The sequence below is a fragment of the Lipophrys pholis genome, assembly GCF_963383615.2.
Source record: "Lipophrys pholis genome assembly, chromosome: 11".
Taxonomy (NCBI): Eukaryota; Metazoa; Chordata; class Actinopteri; order Blenniiformes; family Blenniidae; genus Lipophrys; species Lipophrys pholis.
In genome coordinates this window covers 7,499,599-7,522,470 of record NC_137631.1, presented here as the reverse complement: position 1 = coordinate 7,522,470, position 22,872 = coordinate 7,499,599, and the positions used below count along the sequence as shown (strand labels likewise).

At 41.1% G+C, this 22,872-nt stretch overlaps 2 protein-coding genes across 11 annotated transcripts; both read right to left on the bottom strand.

The window, feature by feature from the left end:
* Positions 1–450: 450 nt before the first annotated feature.
* On the bottom strand, positions 451–11,127 carry znf143b (zinc finger protein 143b). Of its 6 annotated transcripts, none has more exons than XM_080475431.1 (15): positions 10,029–11,127; positions 9,353–9,468; positions 7,579–7,767; positions 7,400–7,480; positions 6,503–6,699; positions 6,276–6,344; positions 6,069–6,185; positions 5,837–5,912; positions 5,461–5,586; positions 4,798–4,977; positions 3,798–4,025; positions 3,212–3,360; positions 2,837–2,989; positions 2,211–2,339; positions 451–802 (listed from the first exon to the last, which is right to left on the bottom strand). In XM_080475431.1, exons 2-15 carry the CDS (start codon positions 9,456–9,458, stop codon positions 719–721), a joined length of 1,884 nt encoding a protein of 627 aa, XP_080331557.1. In that variant the 5' UTR covers positions 9,459–9,468; positions 10,029–11,127; the 3' UTR covers positions 451–718. The 6 variants fall into 6 exon arrangements, 4 of the variants coding, with proteins under 4 accessions (XP_080331557.1, XP_080331554.1, XP_080331555.1 ...); XM_080475428.1 differs by having other exon boundaries at positions 9,353–9,465; XM_080475429.1 differs by having other exon boundaries at positions 10,678–11,127.
* An 8,265-nt stretch (positions 11,128–19,392) lies between these two features.
* akip1 (A kinase (PRKA) interacting protein 1) lies at positions 19,393–21,536 on the bottom strand. Of its 5 annotated transcripts, none has more exons than XM_080474592.1 (6): positions 21,407–21,507; positions 20,997–21,136; positions 20,482–20,674; positions 20,292–20,366; positions 20,095–20,211; positions 19,393–19,818 (listed from the first exon to the last, which is right to left on the bottom strand). In XM_080474592.1, the coding sequence occupies exons 3-6, from the start codon at positions 20,638–20,640 to the stop codon at positions 19,663–19,665; spliced, it is 507 nt and encodes a 168-aa protein (XP_080330718.1). In that variant the 5' UTR covers positions 20,641–20,674; positions 20,997–21,136; positions 21,407–21,507; the 3' UTR covers positions 19,393–19,662. The 5 variants fall into 5 exon arrangements, with proteins under 5 accessions (XP_080330718.1, XP_080330720.1, XP_080330719.1 ...); XM_080474594.1 differs by having other exon boundaries at positions 20,482–20,604; XM_080474593.1 differs by having other exon boundaries at positions 21,228–21,500.
* Between the last annotated feature and the right edge of the window lie 1,336 nt (positions 21,537–22,872).

The window sequence follows — 22,872 nt, the reverse complement described above, 5'->3', positions numbered from 1 at the left end:
GGTATGACACCGTTATGCATCATAATTTGGATTGAAAGACTATTTTTCATTCAATATGTTGGCTCTGTTTTGTTGAAAGTTGTTATGCTATTCAGGTCCTATTTTCTGCTGAACCCCCACATATGCTTTATAACACCTCAGTGACACACACTCACATACTGTACATTTGAAAACCGATCTCTAAATATCTTTCACTTTCTTGTACTGAGCACCTGTGCTAAAAATAAGTTTAAGGTGGTGCATATTATCCATTCAGCCACCTTCCTTACTGCTTTAGCCAACTCAGGAGTGTTTCTCAGCTGATAATAGGTAAAAGGAGAATAAGCCTTGGATCAGACACTCCATCAACCACCATCAACATTACATTACTGACCTTACCTCCAGTATGTATTGTAACCATCACATCTCAAACACTTAAGGAAAGGCAACATGTAAACATGGACAAATTTTGAGTCGAGTAATACCACATAATTTTCTTTTATTAGAAATAGCATTAGCTGTACACTGCACTGTGAACTGTGCATTATAATCATTAGAAAGCACGATTTTATCCCTCTCCCTTCTTTTTGGTTGAGAGACAAAATAGCATAGCAGAGCTCCAGTTATCAAAATCCTATATACACGTAAAAGCTAGGTTCTTCTGTGGAAAAGAAACATGGAAGACTCATAATTCCTCCCATTGACATAGTCCATTTCAAATGGTCTAAAACTTTGTCCATCAATCATCCAGTCCCGGTGACTCTCCTTGTTGTATTCTGGATGCTATTCTGATGGCTTCTTCCAGTGAAGGCTGATCACTCAACTGTAAAGAAAAACAATCATCAATGCCTCTAAAACTCTAATTTCGCAGATGACCACAGGCAACCTATTAGCACTACAACCTCTACACCTCCTTTAAAACAAAACAACATCTGAAGATTACGGGCTTCTGAATTTCATGGATGACTATCACATGGTTGAAAATAACGAGTGAGGCAGGAGAGCAATTGTTTGTGATTTGCAAGACAGAAGGAACACTCGGTGTTCAATGAAAACAGTGTTGTTGAGAACAAAGATTAGTTGTTGATAGGCCTTTCATGCATTCAAGGCCTCACTGGAAGTTTTAAAGGTAAATAGTGTCATATCACAGGTAAATATAGGATTGTATTAAAAAGCTATGACCACTTTGTTAATTAAATAACTTTTTCCTAATGCCATCAAATTAATTAGACATATAATCAAAATGTTGTTTTGATTCACACTCATCCTTATAATTGTTTCAATTTACTTTTTGGCCACAATGTTTCCTAACGAAAAACAGAATCAGGTTTGCCTTCATTAAAATATCCAATTCAACATATATTTTAAAGAAATCACTAAGTCAAACCACTGTTAAATACCTGGATTCACTGTTTCCATGTCACTGTCATGGAATCAGATCTAATCACACTGTAACATTATCTAAACAAAGAGTCCCCCCCCCCCCCCCCCCCCCCCCCCCTCAGAGAGAAGTTGGTGAGACACATGAGCTCATTCAGATGAATGTGTGGATTTACTTTTGATCCTCAGTAGGTGCAGCAGCAGGAGGGCTGCGCCACACATGGCCCTGGGCTGGCCTGCCTCAACCTTATTCAATTGTTAACTACTCTGCAGGTTAGGGAACATCAACTTAAAGGTCCAAGGCACACTTTAACACATTTTACAACAATTTCACATGTTTTTTATTCAGTTTTGTTTTTGATTTCTGACCTGATTCAAACCCAGCCTGATCTACAGTTTTTAAATAACATAAAAGGTCTCTTTGATTGAGTTTTTCTGCCAGAGGTAAAATATCCTCCCAGTTTTGTGAACCATGCAGCCTGGCAACAACAACCCTTTAACAATGAACACACAAACTCCTATCCTGCACAATTTTAGACATCTGAACTGGCTTTTGTTGGTGCTTTGATTGAGAGACCTCAAGGAGCAGAAACTAAATACGACGAGTATCTTTTATCCTGACAGAAAATCCTGTCAAAACCGTGAATGACAAAATGCCAAGAAACTCCGCAGAACCAACTGTCTCCATGGTTACAGGGCCTCTAACTGCTTAACACTTTCCCGCAACTAAATTTTACATGTGATGTGGCAGCTGTGTCCAGTCGTCCTCTTTATGAGGTGAACGCAACACTGTTAGAGAGACGGAGACACTCCACCAGAAGATTAAGTTTTCACAGCGTGGGTCGACCAACCTGCACAGCAATGTGAGTGCCGTTAGACGTGGCCAGTAGTGTGACAGGATGAAGGTCATCCTGCTCATGGCTGTAGCTGGCCTCATCCACGGTTTGGAACGAGGCCATGTCGGGTGTCATGATGGCAACCTGAGGATGAAAACCAAAAAACAATTATGTTATGTGAAACAACATGTATCTTTATGTGAGGTTTTGTAGAGAAGTAGACGGACACTGTAGAGGTTTAAATATGCAATAATAAATCTAGAACCCCGCCCCCCCCCAAAAAAAAGAATGTTGCAAAGGGGCTGCTTTCAATGATTGTAAGGGGTGGCCGAATAGCTGGATAAATACTTCAAGCCCACAGACAATTACTTAAATATATACACTACCAAACTACAATTGCAGTAACCTGTAATAACAAAAACAGAATAGAAAATAAAAACAGCAAAAACGACACCAACACAGCAAAGTCAGAGAGAAAACATGAAGTCCAGTGCTGAGGTTCATTGTCGCAGTATCTTATTTCCACTCACTCTGTGTTGTGTAAGTGGCTCATTCTTTAACGTTTCACATGGAAGCCCTCTAAAAACAAACAAAATCCAGCGCGCCTGTACAGTCTACTGTGAGCTCCAGTAACCGTTTACCTGTTCTTCTGAGCCGTCTGTTGTCACCATGGTAACGGAGTGAGCCCCTTGTGTTGTCAGTTCGTGGGCCGGGATGGTTATGGTTGTGCCTTCTTGGGTTACCATGGTGATCGTGCCACCCATGGCTTGTAAGTCGGCTTCAGAAATACTGACCTGATATGAAACACAATGTTTAGTGAAGAACATGAAAAACTTGATGAACTGTAAGCCATCAAACCTTTGGGGTTTTAATGAATTTATTTAAAATGAATTACTGCCTAGACACACCCCTCTCTGTTATGCAACAGGTACTCCATAACAGAATAAAACTACTGTTAGGAAATTAAACAATGCTAGTTGTGGTTGTTTCTCCTTTTATCTATGCATCCTGTTTACCTGTTGTTGTGTTCCATCCTCCTGCGTTACCAAGGCAACGTGCTGCTGGCCCACCATGTCCGAGCTCTCCATAGGAACCTGCTCTGAGCCGGAGTCGTCCGCATCCACCACCGTCGTCGTGTAGCTCACATTTGGGTCGTCAATGGCATCTGATTTTTCAGAGAAATGATCATGAAAACTCACAAGTAACAGAGTCATTGCAGAATTCCTTCACATTTTAACTTTTTAATGATTACAACTGGTCCTAATGATTGTAGCAGCTCAAGATTAATGTTTTACTTCATGTTACACTACCGCCAACAATTTGATGAGAAACCTTTCTAAGCAACTGAAAAAACTCAGGAGGAGCACTGCAGCGGGAAAAATATACAGCAGAAGAAAAACATTCATCTAGTCAGCAAGTTTTAGTCACCTTTTGAGCAGATTGGATTATTCTTTGTTGTACTATTTACACTGAGAAAGGAAACCGTGTCGGTGTGGTGATGACTGAAAGATTATGTTCAGAGACCTGTTCTATTGCTGCTCCACTAACACTAACAAATGGATGTTACCGAGAACCGCTGCTCTCCACCGTGTTCTCACTGACCTGTTGGTGGTTCGAAATAGGCTTCCTGCTCCTCCTCGATGGGCTCGGTGTCGTTGTGGGCTGTGCGCTTGTGCATGGCGAGGGTGGAGATCTGCTTGTAGGTTTTCCCACAGTGGTTGCAGTTGTAAGGTTTGCATGGTGTGTGAACAACGTGGTGCTTGTAAAGGCTCGAGTATTCTGTGAAGCGTTTTTCACAGCCAGGCACTGTGCACACATACGGCTTTTCTCCTGTGGAAGCAGCACAAGCAGTCACAATGAGTTCTGTTGACTTACATTTACTGTAAGGAGCTGTAAAAACGTCCATTTCCATTTGTGTTGTAAAGCAGCTCAGGAGTTTCTGTGTATTGTCAAAGAGGTTACTTTTTTATTTTAAGCTTCCACATGGGAAAAAAAAGCTCATTTAAATGGAGAAGACATGTTACAAGACAATCAAGATCCTGTGGGCTGTGTCGGATTTTGTGTACTGACTGACATTACTAAGGGGTTTAAAACAGTGCCATGGATGTCCTAAAATATGCAGAGGACTATTAGATCCACCCCATGCAGCTGTAAGCACACTGTTTACAATGGTTAGCATGATGTAGTGTAGCTTTAACTGTTTATTTAAAAAAATTATTATTTTTACGAGATCTGTATGAATTAAATGATAAACAGTTGTAAACATAAATTCAAAACACCATCTGACTTAGTTGTGTGTGTGTATGTATGTATGTATGTATGTATGTATGTATGTATGTATGTATGTATGTACACACATGGACAAAATTGTTGGGAACTCTCTGTTAATGTAAGAAAAACCCACAATGGTCACAGGAATAACTTGAATCTGACAAAAGTATAAATATATATATATTAAGCAATGACAATCAGACATTGCTTTTGAATTGTGGTTCAACAGAATTATTTTAAAAAACATATATATATATATATATATATATATCCTAGTTTTTCATGTGTTATTTCAATCGCTCCTCCTCCTCCTCAGTATAAATGGACTCACCCGTGTGAATCCTCATATGGTTCTTGTAGTTTGTGGCACTGGCGAATGAGCGGCCGCAGCTCGGCTCTGAGCAGTAGTACGGCCGCTCTCCGGTGTGTGTTCGGATGTGAACTTTACGGATGTTGGAGGTGGTAAATGACCTTCCACAGCCTTCAATTGGGCATTTGAACGGCTTTTCTCCTGCAGATCAAGAAAACAAACCATCTCTGTGTTCAGATGTGCAAATTACAGGTGCTAATACATTTTGTGACTGTGTGTTCACTAGTCTTTATAACCCTAAAAATTATAAATGTTATTGAAGCTACAACATTTAACATTTTAATATTACCAGCAGGAGCTGGTTATCGGTTCTGTTCCAAGGATTCAATACAACCCCAGAGTTTACACTCCAAGCATTTGTAAACAGTCTAAGGAGTTTTAAAGCCAGTGGCGCGTGACTATTGCCTCTTAGTTTACAATTTAAGTCAATAAAATCACAGAAACGACAAACACCGCAAACAGCCTTCTTTGTTTTAAATTAAGTGCCTCAAAGCCAAGTAGCAGTTATCAATAAAAAAAAAAACACAAACTGCAGTGAACCCCAGAGCCAGACAAGTGACTCCACATGAGACCAAAACCGACTATATTGCGGTTACTTTAAAATACTGACAGCAGTCATTGTACCTGTGTGAGTCCTTGTGTGCTTTTGAAGGTCTCCAGATGTTTTGAAGGATTTCAGGCAGTTCGCCTCTTGACATCTGTATGGCTTCTCCCCCGTGTGTGTGCGAGAGTGACTTTTCAATCCGTACCCTGCAAGAGTCACAAAGTGAGGCCCAGCTGCAGTTTTAAACCGGGTCAATATCGGCATCATTTCAGTTTGATTATTTTCTGTAGCAACAAGAAAACACTTGAGATTTTAAATCAACAGACTTTGATTCTGTGAATTTGTTAAAGTCACTGTGAGGTCAGGATGGCATTTTTCTCAAGAAGATAAAGTGACAACGTTCTGCGATCATTTGAAGCGCTTTTGACTGTGAAACATGAAACTGTTCATAGGTACCTGTTGCAAACTTCTTTTCACACCCAGGATAGTCGCACACATACGGCTTGTCTCCAGTGTGGGAGCGTTCATGTACCTAAAGTACAGAACAACAATATTTAGCAAACAAGTAGCTGAAGGAATTCCGACGATTCCACATAGAAGGAAGCATAAATGAAGCATTGCAGCCAACTGTCAGATTTACTGAATAAATGAGCACAAGAAGAGTCATATAAAAAGCAGCAGCTTTTACCTTGAGGTGGTGGGCAGTGGTGTAGAGCTTTCCACAGCCTTCATATTCACAGCGGAAAGACTTTTCTCCTACGTTTGAGACCCTTGATGGCCTGTTGTCTTGACCTTGTAAAACGATCTAAGACACAAAATCACAATTGCGTCTTTAATGTTAAGTGCAAACTAAAAGATCCAAACAAAAAAACAACAGACGATAAGGATACGCTACCCTCATATGGACACCATTATCTGCTTCCACTCGACCATAGGATCCTAAAGGGTTTTCTATATTCTCCACCTGGGAAAAACAGAAGAAAAGATTTTATTGAAAAGAAACAAAACAACAACAATTTGACAATGTACTTGTCATGAGTAAAAATTCGTCAAATTAAGTAACAAAAACAGCATGTAAAGGTTGACATTGTGTCACTTGACAAGTAGTGACAGTAGCTTCACCTTGGTGGTGTACTGCTCCAGCACGCTGATGGTCTCCGGGTCGATGGCCGTGGCCTCTGCCTGCAGATCTGTGATGGTTCCACCAGCTTGGATGGCTAGGATGGTGTTGGACTGAGGCATGTGAACTGTGTGCTGGATGTAGGCGGTGCTGCCATCCTCGAGCTGCACCTCCTGCAGGCCGCCTTGCTCATATGCATCTGGACAGAAACAGAGACGGGGATTCAAACATGTATCAAAAAAGAAATTGCTACGGATTCAGGAACAACCTCTGTCTGTACACAAAGTTATCAAATAACTTCAAACTACATAAAAAAAATCAGCTCCTTCAAATATCACGAAAAAGGAAAATAATTTATCTTACTGACATATCAAATAGTTCTAAGTCCAGTAGTTACATTTCTTCGAACAATCTTCACTTCTGTAAACAGCCAAGATGAAACCTATTGCTATTGATGTTGATTTGGATGTCAGGCGACCGACCCAAATATGGTCAAATGACCACCTGACCCCAACAAATACCATGTGATCCGAACAACCCCCGATACAAGGGTCCATCGGCCCTCCAGATAAATAAACCCTTTGTAAAATTAAATGTTTTATTTTTATCAAAATCTTAAAACTTAATTTTAGGTTTTGATGTCAGTGTAGATATACGATAAAGATGAATTTCCACACCGATTCGAACTGATTGTTGCAAGAAAATGCTGTGAAGTAGATTTAAATACCATGCATCATGTTTACATTCACTGGCTAGAATTAACCTCCCACCAAATAACCTTTCTCATGGTTGTGTAATGGCTTTTGTCCTTTTTTGTCAACCTTCGTTACCATAGATAAACAATATGAGAAAATACCACAAGAGAGAGGAATCAAAACTTTTAAAAGATAAATGTTTACCTTTGGGTGTGTGAATATAGGCGGTGGTTCCATCTTCCAGCTGGACTGCCTGCCCGTCTTCAAGCTGCAAACTGTCCTCACCTAAAATGTGTAAAAATTAAATCAAACATTTGTGTCGTCAGTCCCCAGAAAAATGTAAGCCTTTGACAACTGATATTTCACAGGGGCTCATTAGTTACCTGCTTTAGGCATGGACACGTGCTGTACGTAGGCTGCAGAGCCGTCCTCCAGCTGGATCACCTGGCCGTCCATGATCTGACTGTCTGAAAAGGCGGCCTTGGAGTCGTGCTGGATGTACGCGGTGGATCCATCTGCGAGAGTAACAGCCTGGAGGCTGACTGTGTCCATGCTCTCCATCTGATCACCATCTGAGAAAAGATTTGACAGTGGCCACACTTAAAAGTTGTCACCTTAAGAAGATATTTATTTCAATTCAACTATATTTATATAGCAGCAAATACCACACAGTCATTTCTAGGTGCTTTTAACAGAGAGAAACCCAACAAATCCACATGAGTGACGGTGGAAAGGAAAAACTCCCTCTAACAGGAAGAAACCTTTACAGTAAGCAGACTCTGGGGTGGCGGTTTTCTGCTGGCCGATTGGGGTGAGACGATAGAGGAGAGGACAGGACAGACAGACAGATTGGGGTAGATTCAGACTCCGGCCAGGGTAGGAGGGTAGGGGTAGGGATTCACACCCTGTGCGGGGATTTGGTGGGTGGGAGAGAGGGAGGTAGAGAGAGAGGCTGAGAAGTATAGAGAGACAAAGCTAGAAAGAGGGGGCAGAGGGGCAAATAGAGAGGTTGGTGTAGAGAGCGAGGTGGGGGGGTGGGGGGCATGGCAGTGTCTTGAAACAGCCCTAACAGTAAGCTTTAGTAAAAATAGAAAAGTCTTGAGTCTGGCCTTAAAAGAGACTGTTTCAGCCTCCCTAACTGAAACTGGGATCTGGTTCCACATGAGAGGAGCCTGAAAGCTGAAAGCTGAAAGCTCCGCCTCCAATTCTACTTTATTTAGATATAGCATGTTGTCACTGATGCAAAATGACTGTAGATTTTTTAAACTGGAATTTTATTGCAAAAATAAGACAACTGTCAGGATGTTACGACTGTATATAAAAAGGTAACCATACAACATACTTCTGTGCTGCTGAGAAACAAAATGTAAAAACTAAATGTTAAGTGTTGCATTGATAGTGTGAGTGTATTTACTGTATTTACAATGGACTGGTACTTATCATATTTTAAGGTTGTTCTCAGTCAAAAGGAAGACATTTGACAGACAAAACAAATAAATACATAAAATAAAACCCAACAGTTTCTGCAATTTTCTCCACATTGAGCCCTTAGTTCACTTGTGTTAGATTCTGCAGGTGGTTACACCTGAAATTAAGTTTCTCTTTTCATTCAAAAATTTAAAGAAAACAAGCAAGACTAAACTATACTGATTATATATCACAAAAGGAATTGAAAACAATAACACTTATTTTAGCTGTCATGTCATTATGAACTTATACAAATTTGCCTAATATTATTTACTTTATTTGTCTTTTAAGTTTTTATTCCATTATCTACTTTGTGTGCGACACTTTGGCTTAATTTAGTTGTTTATAAATAAGCATGGATTGGACTGAAATTAATTTATAACAAATAATCTATCTTTTTACAACATATAAGTTAATTACAATAATGTAATCATGACAAAATTTCAGGTACAGTGAAAAAGGATATTCATTCTTATACTGACATTATTTAAGATATGACAAATACCTACTGACATGATTATTCTTTCAAAAACAATTCTAGTTTTTTTTTTTTTTTAATCCTTATAAACCCATTACCTCAACAAGCTAACATGAAAACACTGTTCTGAACCGGCTATACTTCTAAGAGGATTTAATTCAGAAATCTTAGTACATAAAGATACAAAGAGAGGTCCAGGTTTTCAATCTCACCTGCCACCGTCACAGCCTCTGTCAGACACAGAGTAACCGGCTGCCCATCTGCATCATGAAACTCAGCCATTCCCTGGGAGTCCCGGTTTATCTGAGCCAAGAGCATGCTTCAGCTGCTGGAGTGACACAAGCAACAGGATTGTTAAAAAGCACACAGATATGCACGGAACTATGGAGGAAAAACTCCAGTTAAATGAGGCTGCTAGTGGGCTAATGACAAGCCAAACGATAACTATGTTTTGCCAATGACTTGCAATACATAAGCTGACATAGAAAGGGAAGTAAATGTAAACTGCAGGTCTCTTTTTGACATGTATAAATATTGAGATATTGTGCTGTAAAGTCATCAAACTTACTTGTTTGCATAATTTATTAGGACACACAAAAATTATTCAAGATTCAGGACTGGTTCTAAAGTAGATGTGACAAAATAACACACACTTAAAGTCCTGAACACAAACATTTACGTACAAATTGTGTTTGTAAATGACGACCAGAGGAGAATCTTGATTCAGATGTTCTGGGTCACTGGGGCAAGGGGGGGATTCAGATGCATTTCGTGGTTGCTTGGTTTGAAAATTTAAATCCTAGTGTTACCTGACTTTATTGCAGCCATGAGAGGCATCATTTGAGGTGATTGTAAGCTGTTAAATGCCCAATCAGTGGACGATTGTACCTGCTTTCTTGTGTTGATCATCTCCTGTCATCTCTCCCGCTTTGCCGCTTGTTGTTTTGAATGTAGCATCGGGCTAACTGACTAGCTGTGATGTAGCGCAGCTATGTCTTGCCAATTATTCCTGCGTTATTTCGCCTTTATGGCGTTTATATATGAACTGTGACAGGTAATGCTGCTCCGTGAGCAGACTGACAGGAATGACGGAGCAAACACATCGCAAACGCAGCTTAGTGAGCTAACTAGCCACCATGCTAACAGCTAACTACGACAACCGAAGTAGTCACGACTTTTCACCGGTTGTGATCAAACCGTCTCTGCGAGGCTGTCAGGTGATGGTTCTGATGTTAAGACTGATGTGTAGCGTCTGCGCCTGGGTCTGTGTGGCTGCCGGACTGCTAGTTAAAACCCTATCCACTCCTCGTTTGAACCAAATAAGTAGCGACGCAGTTCAGCAACAAGCGCGAGGAATCCGCGAGCTAATTAATGTTAACTTGAGCGTTTTGGCTCGATGCATGTCATCTTTATTACATAATGCAGAAGCATGTTCCAGCCCTGAACTGAGTCCCCACCGCAGCCTGTCACTCCCTCCGCCGGCAGAGATGGCTGTGGGAATAATGCACACTGGGTAAAAACCAATTTATATACTAACCTCCGAAAAATTTCCAACAATTCCTCCTGTTCGACCGCCATGCAACAGTACAGGAAACCACCGGGAACGGGTACAACAACACGATCCCCGCATGTAGGGTCCCGCCTATTCCTACAAACCTCATCCTGATTGGCCAATCATTGCCACATCTTACTCCCATTGGCCGACGTGTATGCTCATCAGTTCCTACTTGCTGTCATTCAGCGTCCCGGGCCCCTGCCAGACGCCATTCCGCGTCAGTTTTCGTATTGTCTCGTGGTTTTCACTGTAAATGCGCAGCGTCGTTGTTGAAAATAAATATTTAAACATCAAAGTGAGACGACGCCAGGCCGACACTGTAGATCCCGAGCCGGTACGCCCCGCAGAATGCCGTCGAATGGCTGGTTCGGCAACGTAAACAGAGCTGTGTGCGGAGAATTGACGGCATCCATGTTGAAAACAAGGTCGTGTGGGTAAAAAAGGGGGAATGTGGGCAATGCAGTGAAAAGAGGCTCTGCAGGATGAAGCCGATAGACACTACAAACTACACTCACCACATGATGCGGGGATGTGATCGGTGCAGTTAAATGAGATTCTGCAAGCTGAAGCTGAGAACTGAAAATTACAAACTACACTCACCACACAATGAGGGAAAGTATTCAATGCAGTGAAAAGAGGTTCTGCAGGATGAAGCTGACACTACAAAATACACTCGCCATATGATGGATGGAGGGATGCGCTGATCGATTTACATCAGAAGCGTCATGATCTACTCGTAAAAGGTCGAAACACGATGCATTCAGCTCTATAGGGAAGAGCATTCAGATAATGCATCCGTCCATCTTCTATACCACTTGCTATATATCTTGTGCAGGAGTAGCAAAATGCTGGAGCAATCCCAGCTGATTGAGTGCAGGATATACCTTGGACACACTGCCAGTCCATCACAGTTCAAACAGACATACTCAAAATATATTACAGAGAGGCAATTTAGTGTCCCCAGTTAACCCCTTGCATGTTTTTGGACAGTGGGAGAACATGCAAACATCACTCAGAAAGGCCCAGCCAGTATCTGAACCCATGGCCTTTTTTCTGTGAGGCATGAGCACGAACCACAGCCTCACGAGATGAAGCAGGAAATTATATAAGGATGCAGATACATAGTGATACAAGTCTAAATTACATATGTCATCTCCCTACCCTTCTACTCATCTCTCTGCACAAGTCTCCCGAATGAATACTCAAACCCTCGATATGCTGGAGAACAAATACAACAAAATTGTGTGAAGCTAAGTGTAGGCAGTGACAGCTGTATTTCAAGCATGAGAACAGAAGGTTATTCGTTAAACATTAGTGATCTGTTCAACCCCAGTGTGTTACCTTTCAAAATCACTTCTCTTTTTTCATTTCCCTTCTCTACAACAACTTCCTCAGCCTCAGAGACCTCAGGCACTGAACTTCCATTCTCACCCATACAATCAGAAAAGCATCTCATTTTAGCATTCTCATGCTTGATTGTTGCTAACACAAACAAAAGTTGCTTTTAAAGCATTAGAAGCCACATAATTCACAGTATATGTGTTGTATTGACTCTCACTAAAGGAGTGTGTGTAGTGCAGTGGAGTTTTTCGAAGCTGTAGAGATGCAGCTTCAGGATTCTGCTTACAACAACTGTCGAAAACAGTGTACCTCGACCGAGTTGAAAAAAGTTTTTAACTGTTTAAACATACTGAAAATACACATTTGCATTGAAATCACAGCTTTTCATCAAATTAACAGTGAACTTGATGATTGTTGATCATTGTTCAAGAAACAACTAGAACATGTTATGCAGCTCTTGATAAATATATAGATATGGATATATATAAATACATCAATAGTGCAAATCAGAACAGAGCATTTAGGACATTGCAAGTGTTGAGGAGTGTCTGAAGTTGTTTCTAAGAGTCTGTATGAGTCTGTAATTCCTACAGGAAGCCTGAACAGGTGATGATGGCCTTCTAGTTAAAGATCACAAACAAGATTAATGATGAAAACAAGAACGTATACATACGTGTAAGTATTGACATATATTTACAATGAACAGGTACAGAAAAAGCCAAACAGAACGCCTGTACATGGTGCGAATGTGGCCAGTGGAGGCAGTGAAGTCCTATCTGTCATAGAGAAATTGCTTGTTGTGCAGCGTTATTGTGTATGCAATAAATGAAGTGCGGAATATTTTGGCAGTGGAGTTGGTTGGTCCTGCTGTAGATTACTCTTCCTTTTCAATGTAAAGTGTTATGAAGTGGATGTGACCTATTGTCCATGATAGACTGCAGTTTGTTCAGTGATGTAATCTCTGCACTAACTCAAGCGTCTCCAGGTCCTGTCCCAAAATAGCTTTTCAGATAACTATTGATCTTGTGCACTTTTTCAGCCTTTTTTGGCATCCAGTATGTTGAAAGATCTGAGCTTCCTGAGAAAGTAGATTGTGCCCATCCCTTTCTTTTATACATATAACCAATCTTATTGTTAGTCGAACTTCACCACACAATCCAGCGCCTGGGGAGCTGCTGTGGCCTCAGTTACCCACAGTTACAACCTGTTGGCAGTGAGAGTCAAACCTGCAAATTTCAGTTTCTGCTGATGAAAAATGTTAGTATTCTACATATAGGAATTAGAAGGTCTCCAGTCTCTGTACTTCCTGTGACAGTAAAATGTGCTTCAAACTTCCAGAAAACGTGATCCTTGTGATATGATTCACCACTTGAAGTGTTTCAGTGAATACAAAACAACATGGCCTTGTTCTGGTTTAATAGAATCAGCCCCCAGTGCTATTAATGAAACAAGACTCTACCACTCTAACATAATGGAAATTGTCAGTGAACGGTAAAGTAGAGGAGGAGGGGCAATACATCACTAATGCTCCAGGCAGGATTAGAGTCATTTCTCAATGCTGCATTGACTGTGGGACTGCCTGTAATATGTAGGAACTGATCTGAATCAGCTGATCAGCAAGTGAACAGCACCTCTGGTGGCAATGACCCAAACAGACTCAGTCCTGTTTGTGTGTCCATGGGAACCAGTGACAACAGCGTGATGAAGTTGTCTTCTGCAGCTGACTGTGAGCAACTGAAACTTTAGGTAATGTACAAATACAAACTAAGTAATGTATTTAAGTACAGTTGATCTCTTTTACTTTCCATTTGCTGTTATCTCCATGTTCTTACTACATTAATTTCCTCTGTTAAAACCTTCATTTCCTATGGTGATTCAGACAAACAATACAAAAGACACTTGGAAAATTCTTCAGCAAATGAACTAAACAAGATTACTGATTACCGTTGAGTGATTCCGATGAACATTTCTGACCTTTAAAAGTACACATGTTAATGACCAATCAGCTACATTTTCTATTGCTGCTGGATTCATATCATAATTTGAGAGTGTAGTGAATGCAATAAAGATGTTTTAACACTGTCACATCGGTGAAATTGTTAATATAAAAGTAGCAAACATGTTTAATGATGTATAGAAATGAACAAAGTACACTAAATTGAGGCGTTTCATCAGTTTAATTTTGATATTGACTAGCAAAATCAGTCAACATAAATTAATCATGCAAATATGTTTGCATTGAAAAGCTTTTCATATTAATTACATATTTTCACATGAAAAGTTACACAAAGATTTTGACAAGATGTCGAGTAGTCCTTAAAAATGTGCTAAATGTAATGAGAAGGAGATTGCAAAATGCAAATTTGCTCCTTCAGCCTGTCCTTCTCTGCATGTAGGAGAAAACTACAGAGGCCATAAAACTCTGACTACATAGTAAAACATGGCAATCGCAGTGGAAGTGGACCCTCCTCTCTCTAGCAATGGCTGATTTTAATATATACGTTGAGTTCCAGATAAAAAAAACCCCACAAATGTTGGTTCAATTTATGATACACCAATGAAATAGCTGTGATTACATTTAATTTATGATAGTTGATCCTTGTAAATATGTGACAGTTTGACACCTGTATATTTTGAATAAAAATGGCTCCAAACATTATCTTTTTTTTCTTCTTGTCAGCCAGCTATGACAAAGACAAAATAAATAAATAAATGTCTTCACTTACTTTCAGCGTTAGGATGACAGTCACGCTGGCAGCCTCGGAGGCTGCATTGATTCCACTGTTTCTGGGACAGCAGGGATGCAACATCACTTTTGTGGTGAGCAACTCCGAGAACACAAAAGCCATCCTGGGGTCAGTAAAACGCCTACTGATCCAAACGCTGCTGACCAAAGCTTCGCTCAGGGACTCTCTCTTCAACATCATGACGTTTTCCAGCAAGGTGAGGTGGGACTGATTCCTCCTTCCCCAACGATTGATTTCAGAGTCCCAGATTTCATAGGAATAAACCTCTTCAAGCTTGGACCATTGATCTCTTGCAGATGTTGTGCCTTGATTGTGGAGTTTTTCAGTCCGAAGTGTCGATTCCTAGAAAGATGAATATGCTTGGGAAATTTACACAATCACTAAAAACAGTCCTAATTTTTACTTTATGCATAGGCCCATGTATTGACTGATGTGATTCCATTTGAAATGAGAACATAATGCTTTCATTTGGGATTTTGATTAAACTGAATCACTCCTTCAAGTTACTAATTCTTACACTGACCTTGCAGGTGAACCTCTGGTCCACCCACATGCTCCCCTGTACTCCTGACACAGTATACACAGCCCTGACCTGGATTCACTCAATATGCTGCAGTCCCGGCAGGGATCTCCTGGCAGCTCTGAGCATGGCTCTCACGGACCCCGCCTGCCAGGCGGTTCACCTTCTCTGCACAGACCTCCCAGAGCAGCCCGAGGCTGTGCTGAGAGCCCTGCCTGCTCTAGCAGCCGGGAGACCTGTGAGCATCTTCTACCTGCAGCACTCGGGGATCATGCTTAACAAGAACACAAGGCACTATCTGCAGTGTCTGGCCGAGGCCACACGTGGGAGCTGTTCTTTGATACCCTTTGACATGAGTGGCGGGTTAAAAAAAGTATGTGTAAATCCATCAATCACCTGGGCAATGACGGAATCGTTGAGCTTAACTTTGACTTTGTTTAGTATCCCAGCCAATGATAAAATCACAAATGCAAACTAGGTTCATGCAACAATTCTAGGTTGTCGTTATTTGTGTAAATCAGTCCGTTTGTGCTTCTGTGGGTATTGACAGGTGATTCCTTTGCATGTTGGTGACATCCCATCATCAGTACCTAAGGTCTCTCCATTGAAATGTTGCTGTGCATCCACCTCTCTTATTGCACCACAGCAGCAAACATTTCCATCCTCTCTCAGGTTAGTTTGTATGATTGTGCAGTAAATAGACAATAATAATCAGGCACTAGCTTATTATTCTTGCTTGACTTTGTCTTCCAGGTGCACTTTTGATAAATCGTCTTGTCCACTTGTGTCCTGTCTCCGGACTGGTGAAACCCTGGATGGTCCAGAGTTTTTCCCAGGATGCCGAGTGCTCGCCAGAAGACAGGTGGATGGCCTGTACCACCTGGGCACCGTGATACAACAAGTGCAGGTGAAACTAAGCAGTGTAATTACATGTGTTGAGTCCAATTTTTATTTTAAGCTTGTGTGAAAAGAACAATTCACCTGAAATCAAAAGTGTTAGAAATGGTCTTGATATTGTTTATAGACATGTTTTATGTTGTTTATTCAATACTTTTTAAATTAGGTTGAAAATATATTAGTTTGAACTTTACTCTTTGACAACATTCATACACCCATCTACTATCCCCCCTCTAATTAAAGTATATAAATAAACTCAAAGAACATAAAAATTCACACTCAGAAATCTGTAAGTTGGTGGGTTTGAACTAGAAAACTTACTGATGCTAATTCAATCTTACTCATATGTTCCTTTTTCATTGAATCAGCAGTCTTCTAAGCACTTTACATTGTTGGTCACATTCACCCATTCAGACAGCAATGGCGCCGGCTGCCAGGGAAGATTTCCGGGTGCAGTGTTTTGCTCGAGGACACTTTGACATATAGACAAAGGGGCTCGGACTTGCAGCCTTGGGATTAAAAGGCAACCCACTGGACCAACTGAGCCACAGCTGCAATGCAACACTGCTAACTGCAGCACGACTGTGCTGCTCACATCAAAAACAAATGCCACACATTCACTGCAGAGTGTGACGACACCTTTTCCCACCTGTTCAAACTCAGGGCCGCAGCGGAGTTTGGGTGGTTGAGTTTGATCATCCAGGAGGTGGTAGCTTGGGCGACACCTCCTTTCAGCGTCAGTTGACTTGTTCTCTTGACATGGTAAACAACAGAAGAGCTCTCGCACATCATCTGCTACCGGGTGATGCCGTCCTGTCTCCATGGGAACCAGATCTGAGGAGATACGGTCCGGGGCGTGTGGTTGCAGCCACAGAGCGGAGAGACGGCGTTAATGGTAAGGTCTAAATCCATGATGTTGAAAGTTAAGAAGGTCAGAAATTTCGATTGAAAATGATCAAAAACTCTGAAATAGTCTTGACCACCAGCGGTCATCAGCATTAATTTTTGCTCTGCTCTTTTGCAGCGAAAGCTGTGACAAGCCTCCGGGTGGTAATGTGGAACAGTTGTGTATCACTTGTCCCAGATGACCTTGTTTTGCCCATTTCATCTGCCCACTATGACGGAATAGTGAGGGAGATCCAAATCCCAACAACACCCTTCCTTCCATACTGTGGCTGGCTTTCCTCCCGAAGCTCCTCCTGTTATCCAAAGCTGCTCTGTACTGATTGCTGCCCCGTGTCCTCCTCCTGCCGCTATTCGTTCAGAAACCATCAGACTCGTGTCGCTTCGCCCAGCTGTGGGTCCAGTCCTGGGACCGTGGAGGGATTTGACAGCTCAGACCACAACGGACAAATGGACTTCAGTGATGTGACGAAGAGCGATCTTGAAATCCCAACCTCCCCCTCTATGTCGCTCTGGGAGGATGGGACCACTGGGTCCATGTCTCCCCAAGTGAAGCCGAGGAGCAAACCGCAGCGTCCTCCATGGAGGTACTGGAGGAGAACTGGACCTGAACCCCAGCACAGACAGCCAGGTGGGATCCAAGAGACAAGACTGAGATCATACACTTCAAATTCAGAACAAGCGCCTTAAACAAGCCTAAGATCTGCAGGAAAGATCATGTCTTAATTGGCCTGTGGTTAGCTGACAGTCTTCAGGATAAAGTAGGAGAATGTGTGTAAGACAAAACACCTGAGCTTCTCTATAATCATATTTCCACTGACACTCTATGTGGATTTAGACCATTTTTTTCCACAGAAGATCACAAAACAGGTCTTCCTGTTTCCATCAGTTTCCATGTTTCATACTGATCGATGAATGTAAATATCTTGCAAACCATTTTGACAGCTCTTTTCTACACGAGATCCGAGAATTATGTTTTCCTCTTTACTATATGTTACCTTGTTCAACACGATGGTGATTATAAGTAGAAAGGTTATCCAAGACCTTCGCCAAGGTCAATAGATGAATCGTTCATAAAATAATAAGATATGACTGAATATTTCAAAAGTTTTTACAATAATGTCACAATATATTTGTCACCTGCTGATTGATTTGTATATCTTGATGTGGCTTATACTATGGACTCACCATACTCTCAGTCTCATACACTTTGGCATCATTTAAATTCATGTCAGTTTAAAGTTTTGGTTCGCCACACATTTTTGATGGGCCCTAACGGATCTTCCTTGGTTATTTGTCACTTCCTACAACCTTGTTTCTGGAAAAGCAGTCAGGGAGTTTTACTCTAATTCTGCTGAAGAAAACAAAAGGAAACTTTTTCTTGGAGGAGTGAGTAACATGGCAAGCATCTTTGTACCTCATTGAAATGTAGAATAAAATTTGAGAAACGGCCTTGATAATTTTACAAGGCAACCGGTAAGGTCAACCTTGCCTCTGGTAACCACAGCCATTCTTAGCTTTGTTAACCTTAAGTTGATTAAATATATCCAACAACCAGTAAGGATTAGGTCATACTCATGCATTGAACACTAAAAGGGGGATATAATCAGAGGTATTAAAAGTAACACACCGATGTTTTGATATCTTCAGGGTGCAAAACATGCTCTTTTCTTGAGGAGACTTTGTTTACAGAGCAGCAGAAAGTACTACTGAAAGTATTGTGACAGCCTTCAAAGTGAAAGCCATCTTGGAGACTATTCCCAATGTATAAAGGCCATTATGCCAAGACAATGCACTTGCAGCTTCATTACCTTGTGAGATCAGTGGTCTTATATTCATTATTTAAATGAAAAATCAAGGTTTAATAATCACTTAAATCTTTTTGGTACAGAAACCCTGATCAGTTGAGTGCAAACACACCCCTTAAATTTGAATAAATACCCTAAAGTCTAATTTATGATACTGTGTTGCGGATATTCAAAATGCTGTAACCTATTTAAATAAGATTCTGCTTTCATCCACAGGTAGTGTACTCGCCAGGAGAACTCCACAACCAGTGAGGTTCATGTTCCCCGTCCCACAGTTCAGTGCCTCTCACAACCACAGCTCCTTGTTCCAGTCCCTCACTGGTACTAAAGGAAGAGCGGCGAGCGTCAACTTCATACCTCGCCCACCTGCAGGACTCCACCCTTTTTCTTGCAACAAAGCCACTATGATTCATACATGATACTGTATGTCAGTATAAAGTGAACACTTTGATGATGTATATGAAAATACAACCAAAAGATTAATTGAAACAAACAAAACAACTTTATTTCATTATACTGAGACGGTACAGGCACAGTTAAAAAAATATATTCTTGAGTGCTTAATATACTGATTTTGGCCAAACTTTGACATACAATCTAATAAAACACGTCAGTTAAATGCAATAAAAATATGGCTTTTTGTGGTGCACAAAAATAACATTTTGTTGTAAAGTCTGAATAAAAAAAGAAATGTACAAAAGCAAGTAAGACACACAAACTGCATGAGGAATTGTTGTTATTAGGTTTAGGGTCAGAAGTTAAAGGTGAGGTGGACACTCTCTCCAGCTTTCAAGTTGACCACATGGCTCTGCTGTTGTGACTCAGGCAGGCTGGCAGTGATGGTGTAGCTTCCAGGCCAAACCTCAATGTAAAAATCTTCATCCGCCGCCGCCGCCACCACATGATGCTGATGGAGACAAGACTTCAGTTTTTAAATCTTTTGAAAACCAACATCACTACAATGTGAGCTAAAGCAGCTTTTGATATCAGCACTGATATGAAAGGGTTAATTAATATATACATGCTGCTTGTACAGTCATTCTCACTGTAAATCAACAGTTTAAGGTCAGTATTTTAGTTTATTACGACACTGGTAACATAAAACCGCAACACACATACTGATGAGAGTAAATTCAGCGTTGGAAGACTTTAATCCAACAGATTAATACAATTCATCCTTTACCTGTTTCGTGGGTGGTACTGCTGGATGTGTCATCCCAGCTAGTCGAGTGTGGAACCTGGACATGTGGATCCTTTCAGCGTCACTGGGCTCAGTGCAACAGCCCGAGTCATAAAACCTCTGCAGTAAAATCAAAATGCCCACCTTATTGTATCTCGAAGTTGCAGCAATCATGTGATGTGTGACAAACATTCACCCACCTTGCATTGATATGTTGTTTGCGCCATGGACTCTGTAATGTTTGCAAAGGCATCGCTCAGTGCTGTTGGAGTTTTCTGAAAGAGCAACATCACAACAGGTCAACCAGTCAAAGAGAGCTAAAAAAATAAATGAATCCCACAGTCAAGGTCAGTTTTCTCCTGTCAGACTCAAAGATAAAGAAAAAGAAACCTCAGCTGATGAGCGCACGTCTTGATCGGTAGTTGTGGGAGTCTGAGACGCACTGATGCTTGTCCAGTCGACGCTCCGCCTGGAGGCGCGTGCCAGCACCTCCAAACCCAAGCGGGCGGAGCGCTGCAGAGAAAAATCCAGCCTGGCTTGGCTGGCCATGAACGGATTGAATAGAGACTCGGGTGACACTCACCTGTGTAGTGAAACAGGCACTAGAGTCAAGTCAGCTTCCCTTTTGGTTTATGAAAAGAGGCATATGCCATCAATGACAAAGTTCACATATGACATCACGTGATGTCATCAAAATTTCACCTCCCTTTAAGTGTCTTTGCAGACATTTACAAAGAAGTGTGTGAATTCTGGGAGGAATCGCACCATTATTTTCCGCTTTTTTGCTTTGTTTTTTGGCTCACTTCTCCTTCGAGAGTTTTTAATGTAATTTTGACCATTCTAATATAACTAACTTAATAAAAAGGTGAAATCTCGTTCACGGGAACGCCGCTTTAATTTTGTACCTGTTTGAGTATGCTCTTCCGGTCAAGCATGGCGTACGGACGCACTGCTAAACAGCGTTTTTACTTCTTCCGAAGTGGGGTCTGGCTGGACACATGTGACCATTCCCTCTTCCCAGTTGCTCCTGAATGCATCACTACTCCTGCAGAGATCGACGTGGATAAACAGACTATGAGCAATGAGATTATCTCTCGTTGATCCGGAGTAGTAAGCAGCTACAGAATCCTCCTCACCTTCACTGACTAACAGAGTTTAAGCGAGTGTTTGTGAGTTAATGTGAATCTTGAGAGCACGCCTGAACGTGACAGCCGTTTACCCGTTCAGCGCGTCTCGGGAACTTCCGGTCGGGTCAAACAGGAGGACAGCTTTAAAAAGCGCATCCTCAGACAGACTTACTTTTATCTGGACTTACCCCGGGGTGTGTAGTGATCACATTTCCTTGGTTTATCTCTTCACGCGGACTCTTCGCTCTGCATGTGACGCTGTTTTGAATTACTGACACACCCGGAAGCCCCGCCCACCCGGCGCAGAGTGATGCGTTCAAGGTCCGTTTGAAAGCGAACATACAATTTATAGAAAAGTCTTTAGGTCGCTATTAACATTAATGGACGAAAAACAAAAGAAAACAAAGCATTTCAATACAAAACAAAAGAAAATAATCTTGAAAATGATTCACGAGGAGTATAATGAGTAATCTAATATATAATTTGGTAAAGAAATCCCTAATGGGAAGTTCTGCATTTCATTGACAAAAAACTTCCAAACTCACTGAACGGTCAACTCCCCAATCCTGTATTACAGCGGCATGGTGGTGCAGCAGTTACGTGTTCTTCATGTGCATGGGTGTTCTCAGGTTATTGTAGTTTCATCCCACAAGTCATGAACCCTGCTTTTGGCCAAACAACAGGGATTATCTCATGTACACAGGGCATGACACTTTACATTTACACTCCAGTAGAAATTAACAAGACATAAATCTAATAAACCAAGAATTTAAATCAAGAGATAACTCAAATCAAGAGATGCATATTGCCAAACCTGCTAGAAACCCAAGCAGCACCACTTTGAATGAATAACCCAAATGTTTAGTTTTTAATTCTAACATAATTTGCAGTTTCTTCAATAATGTCAATTCAAGTTATGGATCTGCCTTCAGGAAGTTGCAACTATTTAACAACTGCACTTCTTTAAAAATGTAAATAGCGAAACATGTAAAGAGTGCAAGGATATCAAATGTCAAAACAGAAACTAGAAACAAGATTTGGAACTCCAGATGAATTTAACCTGCAACCATCATTGTGGGGAAAAAAAATTAGCTAATCATATAAGATAATTCTACCTTTGTGCACTTATATTAAGTTGGGAGTAACCTGCAATGGCAGGAGGCATATCTGAACAACCATAGCACAAACTTGTGTGATCATTCTCGGTTCAAAACTCAAACAACAGGTTCAAAACCAAGTTATTGTCCAGTCAAACCCACAAAGCCAAGGCCCAAAAGCACCTCTGAAGGACACATACAAAGAAAACAAAGCTCAATTCCAGGCAGCATGGTGGAGCAGTGGTTATCACTCAAACCTCAAATCAAGAGTTTCAAAATAAAAAAATCTGGATGTTTGCGTGTGATTTTATGTTTCCTTCCAGTTCAAAACCATGACTGAAGCAGCATTTAAGTCCAGATTCCTTATGGAGCCGGGATGTTCTTTCATTTCCTCCCAGGTAACCAGTAATGAGCCATTTTTAAGATAACATTTTGGACACATGTCGACCCTGTTCATTTCATTCATTCAATAGTGTGCAACTGGTATTAGTAAAACACTACGACAAATGCCAGTCATCACCTCTTGGGGCTTTTAAACATGATAAAGTGTAGAAAGA